The 21,811-nt window shown below is 34.8% G+C and overlaps 1 protein-coding gene across 1 annotated transcript in view; it reads left to right on the top strand.

The window, feature by feature from the left end:
• Positions 1-20,993, top strand: part of MAN2A1 (mannosidase alpha class 2A member 1) — a 101,319-nt gene extending 80,326 nt beyond the window's left edge. The window contains exons 19-22 of the mRNA XM_030467652.1: positions 836-969; positions 13,594-13,788; positions 17,080-17,190; positions 18,089-20,993. Coding sequence (XP_030323512.1) covers positions 836-969; positions 13,594-13,788; positions 17,080-17,190; positions 18,089-18,241 — 593 coding nt within the window. The 3' untranslated portion in view covers positions 18,242-20,993. The remainder of the gene's footprint in view (positions 1-835; positions 970-13,593; positions 13,789-17,079; positions 17,191-18,088) is intronic.
• The last annotated feature ends 818 nt before the right edge of the window (positions 20,994-21,811 follow it).

Genomic DNA, 21,811 nt, shown 5'->3' with positions numbered 1-21,811 from the left:
TCTAGCCTTACAGCTCAAAATGTTTCTTTGTTTCTTAATGATTGCCAGCTGACTTCTGGGTACACAAAAGCAATTTTTACCTCAAGGGAAAGGAAGAACAAGTATTTCAGAAAATGAGATAAGTACTTGTAGAACAATGAAGAAGTATAAAAGAGACCACTTTACTAAGTGCTTTTTCTAGTAGGTTAAATGGTGCATTTCTCAATTAGGAAACAAGTACTTAAGTCTTCTAGTTTTATTTAGGAAACAACTACACTTGTTTGGAGATTCGGTGTGCAAAAACCATAACAGTCTTAATTACATGCCCTGACCTGGCTTCTCTCTGGAGGTACAGAATCGAAAAGATATAAGCGTTACCTTTCATAAGGATATTTCTGGTTCAACATCATGTTTAAAGAGCTATTCTGAATGGCAATGCTACAGTTCAGTATAAGCTCAGCATTTCATATTCGGTGTTCATCTGGTGCAAAATTCTTTCCTGCTGCCACATGGAAATAGCCATGGAAGGAGAAATGATTCTGTTTATATACTCATATTGCCTACCTGTTTTTCCTTCTGTGTGAAACTGTGAAACAAAAAAACCCCAAAACAAACAAACAAAGATACATTTGGAGGTGCACTCTTCTATGGAGTCAAAGAGGAAGACAGGTCCTCCACAAAAGGTAGAGGACTATTTCATAAGTCAATCCTAACAATCTTTTATTACTCTTCTATATAGGAGAAGATTCTTATGGAATACGATTCTTCATAACTTCTATTTCAGGGTATTTTTCTTATATTTAATAGAAGATTTGTAAATTTTTGTTATCAGTATAATCCTTGTGTTGCTTTTAAGGTCAGTTGGAAGTGATCATGGATCGTCGACTTATGCAGGATGACAACCGTGGCCTTGGACAAGGTGTCCAAGATAACAAGATTACAGCTAATATGTTCCGACTTTTGCTGGAAAGAAGACACGGAGCAGATGTGGTAGGATTAGCTGTCTGGATTTTTCTAGCTAATTAAGATACCACCATTTATTACTATTGCAGTTTAAATTTCTTATGAAGTGAAATTTAAGTGAAAGTATTTAGATGCCAGACATACAGACCTTCTCACTTCATTATGATTGTGGAAAGGTTGAGACCACTTTGTTATGAGGTGGGGTTTTACTTGCATAAATCATCTCAGTTTGTCTTTTTCAGTATTAGTCTTTTGACTAGCTCTTCCATTTTATTTCAGTTCTTTGCATTTCCTCTGTTTGTTTTTTCCTATCATTTTTGAGAAGGTCAAAATAAGAACTGCATCTTCATATTGAGGCAGTAGAATCATAATGACAGCACTGAGAACATTTTAAAAGCATCAAATAGCTAAATATGAGAGGTGGTATACTGAGCTGCTTATGAATATGCAGATAAACTGAAGTTAATTCCGGTTTGTAATAGATATCATTAACCACTATTAGAGGATAATAATATCAAGCTTAAAGTTAATTTCCAGCACTTAATGATTGACAGTGTTTTTTTTTCAGGTTGTACGTGTTACTATGATTTTCTAGTTTTTTGTTCTGTGTAACACAGGCAGTGTATTAACAGTATTTATCAGTGTGTTGTGCAAATATCTAAACTAACTTGGAAGAAGCCAATGTAAGTTCTGCAGTAGTGTAGCTTTGGCATCAATGAGCATCACTCAGGTTGATCTGCCTTCAAGAAAAACCTGCAGAGATACCCATACTGCTAAAGAAAACTTTCATGGTACCCAAAGTAATTTGTGTCGTGTTAAATTCACACAGACTGTGAAGCTGGTAAGAATTACTGAACATAGAAATCAATTAGCAAATAGTTTAAAAAAACCAGAGGCAGATGAAATCAGTTAGTGCTTTGTGGCTTGCATTCACACGTTGTGCAGTTTTGCTATTTTTCATAGAACTGTAACATTAATCACTGACAGATATCTCTGGATGTCTTCCAGTCCAGTTGCTGCTCAAAGCAGGGTCCAAAGGGTAAGTCATCCATTCAGACTGCAGTGGAGGTCTGAAGGGTTAGAGCACTTTGGTGTCTACCACCAGGGGAGCTTCTTGGTTATTTCCTCTAGAAGAACACTGGTCTCATGCAGACTGAGACCACAGTGCCTGGTTAAGCAGGTTTGGCCATAAGTTTAATTCCAGATTCAAACCTAACCACTGCTTCAGAAAGTAGTGTGAGGTTACTTCAGTGAGAACAAAGGCAGCCTAAACAAATCTGGGATTATCTGGTTAGTGAATCATTTACTTGTGTCTTTGCAGACATGTACTAATTTGTTTGGGAAACCAGTCAGACATTAGTGTAGTAGAATATCAATCTATTTCCCTTTTCATATTAAAATCCTCTTCCTTGCCTTCATTTTTGAAAGATTATGGACAAGCTGCTGAAAGTCCTTCAAAGGAGAAGGGGCAATTACCTGCTACAATCAAAAATCTTTGAGGTGTTTTGGGTACATGTGCTTCATGTACATGTACATGTGCTTTTGGGTACATGACTGACTTCTTTCCCTCTGACTCTAGCTGCTGAGTTTACAATGATTTTAAATAGCTGCAGAGTAAATCTTTAGGAACAGTTTGTTCTTAAATGCTCCTGCAGGGACTTGAAATGAAGGTGAATGAAAGCTATTGGCCCAACATCAATAGTATGCACAACCTCCATGAGCCAAGCAAGTTGTTTTAAGGAAACATCCTTCTGGTGTTACACACAGAGTTCCCTTTTGCTGTATGAAATGTGTTCTAGCATTCTGGTTTTCAAAATTTATCTAGACAATGGCAACATTCTCTAGTTTGCACAACTGTTTCAGATGTGTTAAAGTAAGGAAGGATAATATTCCTCTTTGTGTTTGTTAACTGTAGAATAATATTTTTAGTGCATTGTTATTCAGAAAGTAGTTGTTATAATAGTTTAAAAATAGTCCTGTCAGAAAAATCATGAAGAAATTATATGTAGTTTACGTATGTAATTGGCTGCTGCACTGACCTTTATTTTGTTATGAAAGCCCTGTTTTGTTACTGATGGAAGGTTGGAATCTATAGGAGGGGAGAATTCTGATCCTTTGACATACTTGCCAGCACAAACTGTTCCTAAAGTGCAGTCCATTCTGTCTTTTCTTGAAAACAGTTCTGAAATACAGGATTTTTTTTGCTCTTTGAGAGATTTCCCTGTAAAAGGAATGTATGAAGTGTGTGATGTGCAGTTCTTTAAAATTAGTTAAAACAAATGTTCATCACTGTTGCAATTATTGTGAATGTCTTTGGTTATGGTGGTATCAACCAAGAGTTTCTTTCAATGTGTATATCCAAAATGCTTCTTTCCTTCCCAATGCCACACTGGACTGTATATTGTGGTGGCAGAATCCAACCATATGAATGTCCTGAAGCAGCCAGTGGGTAGGTAGAATCTAAATAATTGCTGGCATATTCAGGTGGCATAGGTTCTGCTAAGTCCCTAGTCCTAGTGTTAACTGGTTTTTGGCTGTAGGTCATCTAGCTGGTAGTAACTGTTCATGCTGATACTGCCTGTGTGCAGAAGACTTCAACTTCGTTTGTTTTGCTGCAGATGTAGATATTTATTTATTTTCCCCCTAATCTGCATACTACAAAAGGTATAATTAGAATGTAATGGATGTAATAAGAAATCAGAAAATGTCATTTCACTTAAATTATATTCACCTGATTTACTTAAATTGTATCCCTCCAACATGAGTTGATGTTTTTACTGTGTTATGACACAGTCTTCATATTTTTCTGTTCCTGAAGGCATAACTAATTCTGCTTATATGTTCATTTTGTCTTGGAAAGCATTATTTGGCTCTGCAAGTCTTTTTGACTTTTCTGCTAATATTAATTCTTCTTTGTCTTCACATTGTTAAGCAAGAACTGGATGCATTTAGTTTTTAATTTGAAGGTATTATTATTTAGCTGAGAATTAAACTGAATAGACTAATCAGTGCTTTCTTGTCAAAAGAGAAAATATTTTTTTTATTTTTGAAAATATAGTAAACATTGATACTTTTTTTCTTTTTGGACTGTCGTTTTACTTTTTGGGCAGTCATATGTTACATTAGTATAAGAATATGAATGAAATAGAATTTATTGGAAATGTCAATATCTTTATTTCATCAGTAACATATCTGGAAAAAAGATTCCATGCTGGGCACATGGTTTCTTCTTCAGATCCCTATTTCATACCTCAACTTGACTCACTTAATTTAAATATCTGCATTTATAGCCTAGTCTCAAGCAAAAAAACTGGATTCAATGGTTCAGATAGCTGCTATAGTTTTGGAGAGGTTGTATAGAGAAACAGTGACATGGGCAGTTCATAAAATCACAAATATATGACAGATAATCAAATTCCTTTTCTTCTACCACATAAAGTTACTGCTTTTTTTTTCCTTATTAAGTATCTGTCAGTATGCACTTTTTCTGAAAATACATGCTTGCTGATACATCCATTTCTGTCTGATTATTAAGTTGTATTTGCCACTTATTTGGTGCATATATTTATAATACGTATGTTTCACATAGCAGCTATATGCTATACTGTGCATTGCTATGATATGTGATATGTGTAACTACACCTTAACAAGCATAATTACTGTGATGTTTGAAAAAAACATCAAAAAGTCCACACTGGCTTAACTACAACCACTTAGATGCACTTTGAAGCCAGTGTATGACAACTTCAGGTATTCTGATAATTATTTTTAGATATGACTAACATAGTGAACTCACCAAATAAATTTTGAAAGGAAAAATTTGAACTTTAAGGTTTTGAGGTTTTATGTTGGCTGTAGAAGAAAAAAAAAATGCTTTTCCCACTTCTTCTCACACAGACCACAATGCATCTTTTAAAGCATTGCCACATATATTAATAAGGGAGGTGATCTTATTTCTTGCTTCATTTCAAAAGGGATTCAGGTATGTGTTAGTGCTTTACAGTTTTGCTTAAAATACTACATCTAAATTATTGATACTGCTACTGTATAGATAATACCATATTTTTTATGCTAGAAGTTTGTGTCTACTGCTCTACAACAGTGTTTCCATATTCTATTTATCTCCAAATAATATTTACTTTCTGGCCAGTAATGTCCTCATTTGTACACATAAGCACTTTATATCTTCATTTCTTTCATCTGTTTGGTTTTTTTTTTCCTTGACATTGTGACAAATATTTATTGAAAGAAAGTTCTAAATTGATGAATTTTTTTCCCAAGCTTGGTTCATATTATGCTGTCCAAAGCTGCAGAGAGTGGATGTTTTTGCTGAATGGCAGGGCAGCAGCCACTCATTGTAGCTGACTCATGTTGAAGTAGTTAGTACAGAGGACTGACTTGATTTTTGGACTTAGAGCTATGTCTGTTTTGCGTGTTTCTTTGTGTATGAATGTACATCTCTACATCTCTCTCTATGTTCATTTGGTTTTTTAATTTGTCTCCATTTCTGCTTACTTGACTGTCATCTCTGTTTAGAAAGTGTTTTACTTCAGTAATACACACAGTATTCAAGTCTCCCCACTTTTAGCTCATTTAATTCACCAAAGCAGGAGGATAGGCCTCTATAAATTCTTTTCCAAGCATTTTCAAGCTGATGCAGTTTGAGAAGTTTAATTTCAACCTTTTCTGTATCACTGCCACTTCTGTGAAGGCCTCTTGGTTCCTGATGCAGGCTGTAGTGATAGGGCAGCATCTTTATTAAAGGGTGGAGTCCAGCTTCTTAGTGTATTCTCAAGTGAAATAGCTCCCAAGGGATAATCTTATTGCACACGGAAAAGGCAGTTTCCATAAGCAGCAAGAACTTCATATGAGCTTTAGTCTTCCAATGCAGATAGTCTCTCTGGAGGACAAAAATGAGGACATAGCAAATTTTTGTTTTTATCATCAGTTTGGTGGCCTACTTCCTCATCAATGCAGAACTCCAGAAAACTTCTGATCATGTCATTCTGCCAATATTTTGAATAGGATAAGCTCTTCCCAGTCAATAAGAAATAAAATCTAGCACCATATCTTTTCCACAACTGTAGCATGCATTATTTATTTAGGCACAACATCCTTCCTCCTGCACCATTATTAGACAATATAAACACTATAAAATTAGAGAAGAAACAAAATTGCTGGAAGAGGTTATAAAGGGTATAGAATATAAAAAATGCCATCTGTAAACTTTTGGAATCCAACCTTATGGATGACTGTGTTTGTCAGCCTTGGTAATTTTGCTGGTGTGCTAATGGTTATGACCAGTTGCTTTGCTTGCCATCTGCACTCTTCTGGAGACCAACAAGCATCTCTTCTCCAAGTGATCTGTTTATAGAACATGACTGTTATTGTGGTATCTGATTAAAGACTAACTAAATTAAATACAAGGACCTGACAGTCATCAAAGAAATAGCAATACATGAAGGACCCTGCAGGAGGGCTGTGGTACACTGAACTGTCTGCTTCTGCAACCATGAAAGGAGATTATATCATTCCTAGTGTAAAACCCAACAACATGGCTCGATCACTTTATGCAGACTAAGGGCATTTATTGCCTAAAGGGGCCCAGAACTTCCAGGATTTGGAGGAGAGAGAGAATTTTGGATTAGTTAAAAAAGCAAAGTATTCAGTAGAAGAAATATAAGAAGGGAGACTGTATCCTGTATTCTTATTAAGTCTAGATTCTATGTGAATACACAGTCTTTCCGAATCTGTGTGAGCCATTAGCCAACTTCAGGTAAAACTAGGAAACTAATAAGAGGTCTGTTTGCTAGCTGTCAGAGAGACTGAGGGACCAGTGAACTGACTGGCAGTTGCTGTCAAGATCTAGATTTTCTCTGTGTGCTTGCAAATTGCTAGCAAAGTTCAAGCTGAGTTGAAGGAAGACAGCACCTGAAAGGGTGTGGATTCTGAGCTAATGAATGGGTAAGAGGTGTAAAATCCAGGTGCTGACATGAGATGGAATTAAATCCACACAGATTTTTGAGGGGTGAGTGGCTACTGAGTGTACTCGCAAATCAAGAAGGGCAAGGGTCTTGTTTTGAGTAGCAAACTTAAGACTTGATCAGCCAAAGAGCACAATCAGGAGCCAAAGAGACTATCAGGTTATGATAGCCTGTTCTGCTTGTGTTAACCAAGTGCTCTGTAAAGCTACTGCTCTCTGTTCATTGGTAGTGCTGGTCATATGTGTGTCCTCAAAATTATTGGGAGTACATGCTGTGCCTTTCTCCTGCCTGGTCTGGAGAAGCAGAACCACAGCAGTCTCCCACCCATTGACCTGGGGTGGATAAGAGGACTCCTCTGGTCTTAGAGATTACCAGTTTGCCTCTAGCAAATCAGACTTGAAGGAACTCATCCTCTGAGTCCAGATTTCCCTGGATTTGATTGCCTGTAGTGGTCCCAGGTTTCTGCAACTGCAGTCTCAGTGCCAGCTGAGAGGCAGTACAGAAACTGATGATTTTAAAGTCATTCTGAACCAACTCACAGCTTTGTGGATATATCACAGTGCTTTAGAATTTTCATTTCTTCTGTAATCAGTCCCCAGGGCCCTCTTTTACCTAGCGTGGTAGAAATGCATTTCCAGAGTAACAATCTTCAAGAGAATTGATAGAAAATTTTTCATTCCCTGAGGTAAAGAGGTTTCTGTCTGCTCAGTTGTGTCCTTCTTTGCTGGTCACTTCAATAGCTATCGAAAAACCCTAAGCATTACAGATCATGGTTCTCAGTAAAGGACTTGAAACATATTGCTGAAAGAGTTTTTGCTTTGATGTGTAAAAATGTAATGTAACTGATGAATATTTCAGTGTTGACAAGTATGTATGTATGCACAATTCAGGCAGATGTAATCCTTATATTTTTCAAGATTTTTGTCTCCCAGCATTTCAGGAAATACTGATGCTCTAGTATAGCTGAAAATAATCCAGCATCAGTATTATTTATAGTCTTTGTAAGATTTCAGGATAGTTCAGTAGTCACATTTGTGTCTGTTTTTTCCAGTTGCAAATTACCCAAGCCTCCCTAGAAGGTTAATTCATTGTAGAGGACCTGTTTTTTTACAGAGATTACTTGAAGATTGTTCTGCTGAAGGTCCTTGTGCAGCTTTGAGGTCTTAAGTGTTCTGGATCCTGCTGCTCAGAGAAGATCTTCCTATCACCTTATTTAATTTCCATACAAAATTCCCTGTGCAGACAGTAGCCAGTTTGAAACCCACTTAAAATGATGGTTAGTATTTTGTTTGACATATTAGTTACATTAGCATTGCACTCCTGGACACTGAAAAGGAATTACTCACTTCAGAAGAATTAATCCAGTTTTCAACAGTGACCAAATGCTATTTGTTGCATTATGGGTGTGAGCACACACCTATATAACATCTTTATTTCCTTCTCAAAACACCAGGAGTTTTTACATACACACAAGCTAACTCCAGACATTGACTTCAGAGGAAAGGGAGTGATACATACTTATCTGGAGGACTATCAGAATTTGTCAGAGTTATTATTCTTTTAGTATTACAGTGTACAGCTTTAGAGGAATTTAAAACGAGTGCGTATGATTTCCACTTGGTAAGGTAACTGCCAGGCAGTCCTGCATGTAAAGCTTGCAGCTTTAAACCATGTGCAGTAGTAATGGTAACCATTTTTGCAGTAAAAACCATTTACTTTTTGATGTCAGTTTCATCAGTTTGACTAGTATCGGACCCAGAGACAATCTGAATTTATCTTCCAAGTTGGGATCTTTAGGGCAATGTGTGTGCAATGATGCTGTGCAATATTCTTACTCTTTTCTGTCTGCAGATACCTCCTTCCTCAAGTGGGGACCACTTCACATATTTAAAGATTCAAGAAGTTTGCATTTAGGGAAGAATATATATCATTTTAAAGCTAAGGCATCTGTCACTTATTTTTGTCATGTGTTTTAAAACAGCATATTCACATACTCAGTGTTGTACTGTGGTTACACTTTTCACATATAAACAGATTAGCATAGTATTTCCCATGTAGAAGCAGCAGCATCAGACATGCAGATTGACTGTCAATCTTTAGATTGTGTACAAAGAAACAGATTTTTCTTTCGCTGTTTGTCTTTGGGAAGCTTTAGATTCTTTGACCATCTCTGTTGCTAGATTAGGATTGAGAGATACTTAAAAATACTATCTCCCTGTGATTTGGAACTAGAGATGCTCTGAAGTGTCCTTTTACTCCACAGCTTAGATTTTGCAGTCCAGAAATATTCCTCTTTGGATAGTGCTGCCAGTTTATTTTCTGAACCTGTGACAGAGAAACTTGGTAATTATTGTTTCTTCATACAGCATGAGAGACAATAAGAGATCTTTTCATTCCAACAGTAGTCCAGGTGGTTTGGTATCAGACTGCTTTGATCTGCATCCCCTGATTTATACAACCCAGAATTCTATTTATTTCCAGATTTTATTTGAATGCACTGGTTTAAAAAGTCAGCATTCACATTTTAGAATGTTTGATCACATACTTTGGGTGCTGGTTGAGTTTTGGAGTTAAAAATAAATTTCTTTCCTGATTAGGGTTGGTCATAGCAGAGAACAGTCCAGACATGAAGTAATTAGTCAAGATTTATGATTTGATATTCTTATTTGTTGCAAATTGTAAACCTGAGGGTAAGATGGGGTGTGGCTTGGTGTTTATTTGTCCTCAAAACTAAGAGTCTAGATTCATTTACATTACTTTAAATGACAAAGAAAATTCCTATATAAAGATTTATTTTCATCTATAGTGCAGTCACTCAAAGGGTTACATTTTAACACAGACAGTTTTCATTTGGGTAACTGTTTATGAATATGCTGTAATAAAAGGGCAGTATTTGCTTTGGTTAGAGCTCATTAGGCAAACACTCAGCTCTATCAGTGGCATTTGTCAGAATCTTGCCAGGATATTATGTTTGTAAGGCTGCCAGTGGAGCTGAAATCACATTTGAGAGTGTTAAACACTGTTACTGAGGTTGAGGAGATAATGCCTCTTTTGAGAGAGCAGTATTTTAATGAGGTAGAGACTGTGGGACTACATCTTCTGACCTGGCATCAGCAGCATACTGATGCCACCCACATAGTGAATGTGTAGAGGGGAACCGTTCTTCCAGATTTGTTGTCTGTATGTGCAAAACCCCATCTCTTTTGTCAGAGTCTTAAATTCCAGATGATTGGAATGAGAGGGGAAAAACATACTCCAATCCTTTCATTACTGTGAGTTACCTAGGAGGAAGAGGGAAAAACTTTTTCCCTTGGTCTCCTGTAAGCTTTTAATGCCCTCTGTACTCCCCATTCCCATTGCTATTATATAGATTGACTGAATTGACTATAGTCAATCTATTGTATATCTATATAATCTATATATTTTATATCTATATTATATATAATATATATATATTATATTATATATCTATATAATAGATTTACTATAGATAGACAACTGAATCTTGTTCCAGGTGTGAGAATGCAAGATTCTGTACTCCCTATTCCCATTGCTAATATATAGATTGACTGAATGACTGCACATCTGTGCAGTCCAAAACTGAATCGTGTTCCAGGTGTGAGAATACAAGATTCAAGATAAAATTTCCACTTAAGTCTTAGTGTGTGGCGTTTTCAAAGTGGCTACTGCTTAAGCACAATGCTTAAGATAAAACATCTGAACACTTTAGAAGCAAAAATGAGCCAAATTGAATCATCTCCAGTTCTACCATTTGCCTTCAAGACTGTTTCTCTACAATTGTCAAGTTACTTCAAGAATCTAGGAACTGAGGAGCTGCACTTGGCAGTTCTGCTTTGGGTTATTGAGAATTCTGCCCCACTGAGCATTTACAGTAAACTATTCTCTCAGATGTGCATTCTTTTTCCAATTTTCCAGTGACTTTCCTTCATTTTTTTCTGGTTTATCAACTGGAATATACATTACTGAATCTCTATATAAAAACCACTTTTTTTCCTTCATATTACTTCTGTTAGCTTTATGAAAGCATTCCATCCTAGAAGACTGATGTGCCCTTTGCTGTCTTTTCCTGGACAAGGTGATATATTTACCATGAGAGTTTTTTTAACCTCCATGTCAGCCAACATAACAATGTTGCCTCCCATTTTTTCTTTCTCGTCTCTGAATTGGGCAAGGTTTTGATACATAGGTGTTTTTCTTCTAATTATGTATACAGTACTTTTTCTGTACATGGAACAGAAACTTTCAGAAAGTTCTCATATCTCTTCCCAGTTACCTTGGTGGCATTTTCTGAGGAACATCTGTTTCTGAATTTATGAGGACATTTAAGCGAGTTCTGCTTGTTTTCAGCAAGCACTGTACTTCCAGGCCTAAAGTTGCCCCCTATGGGATGGTTTTTCAGTCACTGTTCTCAGTAACACACTATGGCCCTTCTTCAAGTGATATGCCTTAGAGCAGAAATTTTCTTGTCTATGAAACCTGATTTTTTAAATGTTTTTGATGGCTCACCCTTGTTTACAAATCTCTGGAGTGGAGGGGAAGTGTGTTGAATATGGAGCATGGATTTCTACTTTGGCATGTTCGTAGTGTGTGAGGCAAAGGTTGAATGTATAGAAGGAAGTGGCTGAACATGAGTTCTCTTTAGGCAAAATTACTGATTTAAAATGCTTTGAGTGTGTTTAAACGTTGTTTAAAAATACATATGAGTAACTGAACTCAAGTGACTGTTTTTGGCTGGACCATAGTTTTGTTTCTGTTGTCAGGTAATGTGCTTACAACTAGAAACCATATTCAAGGGCTCTTGAGATATCTTTTGTTTTAAATATTAGGCTGAATAAACTGTTTGACTGATCCATGTGTGATTTATAAGATATTCTCAGAGACCTTTCTACAAGATCTCAGATGCAAGCTATCAGCTTATTTTACAGAAAAAAAAATTCAATACTTTCAATAAAACAGTAAAATGCTTTTACTCACTTCAGCACAACTATATTGACAGAGTAAGTGGTATTCCTTTTGAGGTTAAACAATTAATTCTTCTTTGAAGAACATGTAAATGTATATTTTCCCTGTGGGTAGAGAACGCATTCAGTCTCCAGAAAAGAATCATTTTCGATTTAGCTGTATTTAAAGGAAGCTTGTTCATACTTCAGTTGGAAGAGAAGAAAGTCATGACAAGGGATTTTTCCTGTAATGCTGAACCACTCAAAATAATAAAAAAAAGTCAAGGCCAATTGAGTTATAAGAACACTCAAGACTGATTAAGGATGCAAGAAATGGTAGGTGTAATTAAATATAAATAAATGTAGTGTGGCACATGGAGGAGCAATCTTACACAGCTATTAATTACATACCATTTTTGGAAAGTAATTTGGGTGTCATAATAGATCTGTAAAAATACTAGTTGTAGTGCCTGTTAGGTAAAGGGGCAAAGTTTTAATTATTACTAAGAAGAGTACCAGGAATAAACCAGAAATTACCATCTTGCATCGGTTTGGCTCTGCCATATTTTCAGTTGCTACTGTGTCAGTGTATGTATGCAATGCTGCTGCAGAGATATAAGTAAATATGCATACACGTCCCAAAACAGGACTTACTGTTATGTCTGCCCATTATAAGCTGATAAATAATCCTCCCCTTTGCTTTAAGCAGCTCCCATTTATGTTTTTATTCATGTGTTTTCAGCCTATCATAAAATGCAAATTTAAGATGTCAGTCTTTAAGATACTATGTTTTCAGTAAGCTTTCTGCAATGTTTTCACTAGACATCACTTGTTTAGCAGTAATCAAAAGGCTTTATCTGATTAAATGTGCAAGAGAAAAGAGCAAGTATGTTTTCACCAATTTCTACCTTATCTTCATTGTCATTCTAACCCAGAAATTGCCTTTGTAAGGTTCCTTAATTTTTTTAATTAAACTGCTTTGGAGTTTTAACGAGCCTTTGTGAATATGTAGGACTCAGTCATCTGGGTTTGTAGCACAGTTTCTGCAGTTATGTAAGCACATTGCAAATGCAAAATTTGGAAAAGAATGAAACTTGTAAAATTTTGGGAGAGAGTCTCTTCTGTTCCTGCTGGCATGGTGTTGAAATAAGACTACTGAAAGAAGTCCTTTGCACTGTGTACCAAGACAAACATGGTAGTTGCAGTTTCTTCCAGCATTTTTAAGAAGTTAGATTTAAGAAGAAAGAATGCAGCATACACTTTACATGAATTTGAATAAATTAGGTAAGAAATAAAGCTGGGAAGCTTATGCAGAAAAAGGAATCCTTCAGAAGACTAGCTGACTGTCAGGATTCAAGTAGATTCTGAATAGATGGGAGCAACTTGCTGAAGTAGTAGCTAGTATTTTTCTCTAAACCACATTTACATATTAAATGCTAACAGAAAACTGAAGAATGATTTATAATGAGGTGTCATCCAGTGATAATTTTGAAAGATATACTAATGATTTGTAGAAGTACACTTAGTACTAGAAGATAGTGAATTAGTGAATGATGAGAAAATTCCAGAAATAGCTCTATGGTCAGTCTATAGATCAAAATTTTCTATTAGGTTAATGAAATCTTGTATAAAGTAAGTTGGTTTCAAATTTAAATATAATGGTATAACAACTTACTTTTACAAATATTTTCTCTTGTATTTTGCAGAACGAAGAGAAGGCATCAGTCAGTTTTCCCTCACTTCTTAGCCATATGACTTCATCTTTCTTAAATCATCCTGTAATTCCAATGACAACATATGCAGATTCAGGTGTCCCAGAGTTGCTAAACACTTTTTCTCCACTCGTGTCATCTCTGCCTTGTGACATGCATATAGTCAACCTGAGAACAATCCAGTCTAAGGTAAAGTCAAACCATTGTTTTTGTGAGCAAACATATCATGTACATTATTACTGTCATTTAATTACTATATTCTAGGAAAGCATGAGGAGGGCCGGGAGGGGGTTTTGAAGGTTTATATGATGTGAGAAACTGCAGCATAGTGACTAATTTTTGTTAATTTTGCAAGACGTGTAGACCTGTGTCTAAGTAAAGTATTGTGCATTATTCTGTCTCTGCAGGGGGCACAATAATTTGAGTTTGTAATAAAGTATATAGTTTTAAACACATCTGGTTACATTTGGAAGACTTAAAATCTACCATTCCTTTAACATCCATGTGAATAAATTCTTAATGTATTTTCAAGGTTAAATACAGGACCAATTTTAATTACTCTAGCTTAATCAGCTTTACAGTCCTTGGATTCTGTGGATCTGTTCTCTAGTAGATTTACAAAACAACAAAAATTTTTAAAAAAAACAAACAACAAACGAAGAAACTGGTTTGTACTGAATATTTTTTTTCCTTGCAAAGGAACTAACATAATTTTATCGAGGTATTTCAATTTTTTGTTTTAATAAACTATAGAAGTAGAAATGGGCATCATTTTTCTGCCATCCCTTATATAAATTCTTTGCAATTTTTTAACATGCTTTAAAGTATGGATATATTAACTTTACGATATATTGCAGGATCACTCACCAGTGCTGTTGCCCTAGATGAAATACCTTTCAGCCATACCTAGAAACTTACAAATTACAGCTGTCCATATTCCCTTAGAGTCTCCATGATGGCTTAATTAGAATTGCTCACCTGTGATAATTTCATAGTATATTCAGAATATCTGCAGAACTTGTCATTAACTACTTTTTTATCACAGCTCTTAATTTTTGTTCTTAATACTTTTTCAAAACTTAAAGAACTATTTACTTCCTCACGCTTTATCATTTGATCTCTTGTACATTCCTTCAGCAGTGACTGTTTCTTATTTTGAAGTGTAATAACTCTTGATTCTGCAGATTTTTTAAAGTTAGGAGGAAGATTTGTGTTGAATTAAATCTTCAAGTGAAGTGTAAGTTCCATGCTTCACTGTTTTCATTTACCTCAGTCTGTTCAGCAGCATCTCTTTGCTTCAGCATGCCATGTTCAGGGGCAAACCTTGGTGAACACCCCCCTCTCCCTTTTCAAGGCCTAAACTTCCTTCTCTTGTGGCTAAACTCTTCCTTCTGTTCTATCATGTGGCTGTGAAATCTGTGAAATGGAAGCTGTGGCGCTCTGTCTGGTTTTTTTTTTTAGTTCCATTTTACTACTTATAGGTGAATCCTTGAATTTTACATGGCTTAAAGCAGCCCCACTGTCCCAGTTTCTGTGTTTTGGACTAGGATCTCTTCCCTGTCCATGACTGCGTATTTCAGTGATTACCTGACTGACAGCTCTTGAGCTTGCAGCATTACTTTGGGCCTTCAACATCAATGTTACCAGTATTTATAGGGGCATTATTGCTATGATAAAGAACATATATCCATGTGTACACAACAGTTCTTTCCCACAGCAGAAATGGTGCAATGCTTTGCAAACAATTTCTCGCATGCCACGATAGCCTTTAAAAATTCTCACTTTCTGCATCTGTCTTCACTTTCTCCATCCTTTCTTTGTCTTCTAAGAATTGGAATGACAAGTGTCATAATTCTGGCTAATTGATGCAATGCATTTTTTCTTTCCAGAAATGTAGACTGCTTTAGCTATTCAGTCAGTTTTCAAGAAATTGTAGGATTGGTATTTCACATAAAAGTTTACCAAATGAAAATAAGCTATTAGTAAGATTTAAGATAAAAATCAGAATGCAGGAAAATGCATTGACGTGTAAAAAAGAAAAGAACATACCTAGTTTCCTTTTAAACTCTGCTCTTCACAGGGGAACGAATATTGCTATTTTTGTAAGATATGTGATCTTGTCTTGGAACAGTCAAATGCCTTAGGACTATGAAATTTAAAGAAACTTTTAATAATCCTCCAGTTTTCAGTTGTTTAATGCAGGATTTGCTCACTTTAAGGAGGCTGGCCCTCAGGATTCAAAAACTGAGTACACTTGTCCCTTTATACTAAATATAAATACATCTTCTTGTCATGTTGCTTGAACTTTTCAATGGAAGTCAGCTTACAGTATCAGATTAAAAAGTGTTTAAATGTGTTTTGGTTTTTTCTCATCAAAACTGTAGCACTATTGCCTTGGGATACTGGTTATGAGAAAGCTTAGATATTTTTTTGTTCATCTATAAGCCTGTTGTGAGAGCCACATTTTATTTCTCAGAGATCAAACTATAATCAAACTCCAGCAACCCTTTCAAGGAAGGCAGTCAGAAATTTGTTAGTACAGTAAATAGGGATTTTTTGTTGCATCAACTTCAATGTTGTGAAGTTTTACAAGACTGGGAATGTTGTTGTATGCAGTAAGCATGGTAATGTTTAGAAGTTGTATTTGATGTAAATTAAGTTTCTCCTTGTTCAGACATTCCTTAGGCTTGCATACACGTAATCTTGTTTACCTGCAGATGAGATAAGAAGGGGTAAGCTAAAGTAGATGCAGCTGTTGGATCAACTCGTCTCTCACTGCTCTCACTGCTCAATAGGTTAGAACAGCTTAATGTATTGCACATGGATGCTATGTGCATGATAAAGTCCTGGAAACTGTAGAAGAGTGACCTCTGTATTGTAGATGCTTATACTTACCAGAACTCTTTTCCTGAAGATGTCAATAATTGTTTATTATTATTTTGCTTTAATTTTTTAAAATTTTAATATTTAATGTAAAAAAATTTAAGATATTAAATATTCATGCTATCATTTGAAATTTAAAAATATATTTGTTATGAAGATTACTACAAGAGAATTCCACAGTAATAAAGTGTTGCTAACCTTTTTTTTTTTTTTTCATTTTGTTTGTTCTTTTTAACCTCAGTTTACTCACAGGAAGTCAGGGTTTTGCTGGATGAATTTTATTTTGTTCTGATCTTTAGGTAGACAGTATTATTTTGTGTGCGTGAAAATGTCTGCTTTAAGTGCAACACTGTCATGAAACACATCGTGGTGGTGTAAACCAAGTCAGGTACTTCTCTTTGCTCTTTAGCCCTTTCTATATTCGGTTTTATTAGCAGAAACTTGACTGTTCACTCTAGGCAGAACTTTAAGGCATAAGTGTCTCTTTCACTCTAAGGTAACAATTTTATGGCATCCTAAAATATTTTTCTAGCTCTTTGCTAGAGCTTTCTGAGTAAACTTTTATTTTTATGTATTTGTTTGTTTGCTTATTTGCAGGTGGATATTGAGCCATCTGATGAAGCTGCTCTGATTCTTCACAGAAAGGGATTTGACTGTAGATTTTCAAACAGAGACACGGGTCTGCACTGTTCCACTACTCAGGGAAAGGTATACTGACATTTTATGTGTACCTTACCTTTCAAGAAACACTGATATTTAACTCAAATTATAGGTGAATTCTATGTTATTATTTATCAAGAGTTATACTTCTGGGATAATAGTTAAGTTTATCTTGAAAGCCTCTTTCCAACTGATAAAAATTCGGTGTGTGGGAATGACCATGTGTAAGCATCAACAAGTAAACTTACAGACAAATTTCAAATAAATTCCTGTTCTGGTATAACACAGAATCAGTATTTCTCAAATTTTTAATCTTGTTTTAGAACTAACTTTACTAAGTAAAAAGAGATAAATTACATATTCTCTGTGTATCTTTTGAATGTTATTGACATGTTCACAAATTATACAACTGTTATTTTGAAAACTGTTGCTTATTAGAACATGTCCCTTGTATACCTGTAGTTGCTTATATGACCTACACTTCTGCAAATATCTGAGTGTTTTGCAATTGCTATAGAATTTAAGTGGTAAAAAAAATAATTAAATACTAATTATAGAACTTTGTTCTGAGGGTTAGAGATAGACTGGACAATTCTGAATCTGTAGAAATTTTGTAATCAAATTTTGAAATAAGTGATATTTTCTGTAAGCAGAAATATAAATATTTAGTTTAAAACAAAAAAAAAATTAATCCAACATTTCTGGTTATTTTTCTTAATATATTTTTTTAATATACTTACTTTGAAATATGGCAAGTGAACACTACCTAAAAAGATCTCATTTAGTGCACAGCGTTTGAGACACGATACTTAAAATGTATAAGGACTGCAATGCTGAAGTCTGTAAGGAGATGCATCATTTGGCTAATTGTTAAAACTTAGTTTAAAATCAATTTGAAGGTATATAATGTGTTTTCTGACATGATTTACTATTAATTTTTTTGCAGATAAAGGTGCATAAACTCTTCAACAAATTCAGAGTGGAAAGTCTTAAACCCATATCTTTATCTTTGATGCATTCACCTCCAGATGCCAGAAATATAAGTGAAATAAATATGAGTTCTATGGAGATAAATACATTTCGGATTCGGCTAAGATGAATTCTGACTTGAAAACTCAGAGAAGAGGATTTGGCGATTATATCTCCTCTAAGTTTCATGTGCAATAAAAAGCACATTATTATTATTATTATTATAATTATTATTATTATTATTATTATTATTATTATTCCAGCTTCTGGATACTGTGAGAAAAACATGCATTCTGTAATTTTTTGACCTACACAGTGAAAAGCCATGTTGCAAGTAACTTTTTTTGTTTTGTTTTCATAAAACAGCAACATCAGTGTAAGTTAATGCAACAAATGAAGAAATTTCTAAGGATTTTAACCTCTCAAAAAATTACATCTCAGGTTAAATGCTAACTAATAATGTTTTTGGTGTTCTAATTTTCATAAAGAGGGGATTGGATTTTAAGCAGCCTTCTTTGGTGATCCTTGATGAATTTCGTTAAAAATAATTCAATGTGGAAAGTCCTGATGCAGCTTGGAAGTAAAATAGAATAAAATTTCGTGTGTAGTAGCTAAAGTCCAAATATTTACAATCCTTTATATAGATGACAGTAATCTCAATTTATTCCACAATTAATTTCAATTTATTCTACACAAAGGGGATTATATTAATTGTGGTAAAAAGCCTGAAATACTTGTGATAAGTGGTGGTAGATTTTAATGCTTCTACCATTCACCTGAGTTATGTAAATAGAAAAACATGAATCTACAAAATTTTGCAGTGGAAATGTTTAATAAAACTCCCATTTTGTTACTTGACACACTGGGATATGTGCAATTATTCCATTGTAATGCATGATGTCCATAGTTATCATGACTACAAGACTTCTTATAAAACTCATTCAGATACTGATGTTCCCTAAAATGAGTTTTGTATTTCAAGATTATCATATCAAGATAAATGTGCCTTATTTTTTGATATGTCTTGTTACAATTTTGGTGTCTATGTTAATGTTTTGGGGGAAAAGATAGTATGGATAAAACTTAAACTGTGTATCTCTTATTTGACAATGCTCGCCACACTCTGATCTATGTCCTCCTGGACCAAGTTTGTGCTATCTTGTTCGGAACATTTTGACTATTTGAATGCATAAAATGATGTCATAAGATGAAAAGAAAAAAAAAATGTTACTGTAAAACCTAAATTCAGATATGTTCAAGGAAAAGACAGCTTAATGCAGAGAGTTGATAGGAAGCAGGTCATTGTCTGCAAACCCATTAAAACGTGCTTGTATGTCACAGACTGTGGTGATCTATTAATTCAGAATCGTGTGCCTCTATTTAAATGACATTTTTCAAACTTGCAACCTCAACATTGCTGATGTTCGCATAACTGAGGAATGGAGTCTTACTTTTTGCTTTCTTTTCACATATTAAGTAATTCACATGTTAGTGCTGAAGCCATCAAGTGTGAAAAATATTACCGTATGTAGAACTGCTGTTTACAGTTAATTATATATAAACATCCACTTAAGTATAATGCAGTTTCCTAGTTGTCATTTATCCTTATAGCTTTATCTGCTCTCTTTATGCTTTATGTTTCCATATATCATTGCTTACATTTAATAGTAATGCATTAAGTGTCATCGTAGCTGGCAAAAGATGTACTATTTTCTAACACTGTTACGGCCTACTGTATTTAATTTCTTCGTTGTTGTTCCACATTGTATCAGATTATATCATCTAGCTGCAGGCTATCTTAAAATGAAATTAAGATGAAACTTTCATACATTGTCACAGGCTGGATCTCCGAGATTGTGTAGATTTCCCTCCTTAATTCAGTCTCCTGCGTGCTTTGTAATTAATGGAATACTTAGTAGGACCTGGTGCAAGTTATATCAAGAATATAAAAACCACTAACCACAAATGGAAGAATCAGATCCCAATAAATGGATTTTTTCATGCAATAAACATGTACTGTATCTTTCTTAGCTGTAGTATTTGAAAATGCTATTGTTTGTTGGAACCCAAGGCTTGGCAGATTTGCCAGCAGAAATTTCTCACATCTGTTTTGTTGCATCCTCAGAATTAAAACACATTAGAGATGTTTATATGTTCTGTTCAAGAGATTTTTCAAAATACTATTTCAGTTTCATCAGGCAGAAAAGTAAAATTTTGATGCAATAAAGTTTTAAAGCATTTTACCTGTTAGAATTGCGTTCAAAAGATGTTTCATACAGCATCTGATCTTTTATTAGCAGCTGAACAATCAAGATACCTGAATATTCCTTGACCAGCAGATTTAGTCTTCCTTTATTTGTTGTTGTGTGTTTTTGGTTTTGTTTTTTTTAGCAATAGACCAGCCTTCCATTTGGGGTCCTTTCCTGTTACTTTAATTAGTTCAGAATGTGGCTGTCGGTGGCATCAGCTTTTGTTTTTTAACAACTCTTTATGTACTCTTATGATAAATTTTTGTTACGTTAGATATTTCAGTTAGGTTCTTGTTTTTCCTGTGTATTTTCCATCTAATTTAATTTTTTTTTCCTATTTTTGTAGCTGCTGGGTTTATAACTGGTTAAGAGAACCAGGCATCCTTCCCATTTGTTTTTAAAGACAGTGCTGTGTAAGATGAGTTTTAAAGCCTTGTCATTACTTTCCATACCAGAGTTGTACCTGTATTGATTATTTTTCTTATATTCCTTTTGTCTTAAATATCTTTGATTTGCTTGCTTCTATTGTATGAAACAAACTGAATTCAACTGAAGGTTTTTGATACTTTCTCTTGGAATGTTTTATACCTTATGGGGATATGTAAAATAAGATCTCTAATAAAATATAATGTTATTGTGAGATGTTCTCAGTGTCATTAATGCCTTAGCCATAGCTACTTTAAAGAAAAAAAAAAGAGTTGAACAACAATTATGCCTTCTTTTGACAATGTGTTGATATATTTGTACGTTTGGGGAATGACTGTCTGTAGTGAGAAAGAACTCCTTGTTCAGTATGTAGTTTATATCATGACTGCAGCACAACGTGAGAAGGGGATGGGTAGCTCTTTCACAAAGTAAACCTTTCACTGGTATTCACTTACCAGAAAATAACACAAGGTATAAAATTCCAGATTTTTTTTTCCTTGAATTGGTCTCATTTCTCTTTTAAGCATTTGACTATAGTGGAATGGAAGTTATGTAAATTAAATTAACAAACACACCATTAGAAAGTAAAGTGAAAAGAACAGTTAAGCTATAATTAGATTGAATGCTATTAAGAATATAATAAAATGCTAATGTAATGTTGAAACTACGTATGACAAGTTGAATAGGAATAGATGCTTCACAGGTGTACTTCCAAAAGTGCTGATGGAGCTTGAGCATCATTAGTAAGTCAAGTCACATGAGACAATCAGTGACCTTATGGTGCTAAATCAGAAAGCTGTCTGTAAAATAGAGGATATTGAAGTTTTGGGCAACTTTGAACTTAGTAACGGAAAATAGCTGCAAAATGCACTGCTGAAAGAAAAGGAACAGTTACAGATGACAGTGAAGGTCAGGTTTTTGATGATACCATTTAAAAGCTATCAGCAATACTATGCATTTTCAAAGTTCTTTTAAGGTCCACTAAGACTTGAGATGGAGAAAGCAAGTCACAATACAATTTGTAC

Source organism: Calypte anna, chromosome Z, assembly GCF_003957555.1.
Source record: "Calypte anna isolate BGI_N300 chromosome Z, bCalAnn1_v1.p, whole genome shotgun sequence".
Lineage (NCBI taxonomy): Eukaryota > Metazoa > Chordata > Aves > Apodiformes > Trochilidae > Calypte > Calypte anna.
The sequence above is the reverse complement of the archived record's forward strand: the minus strand, read 5'-3'. Positions and strand labels throughout refer to the sequence as shown.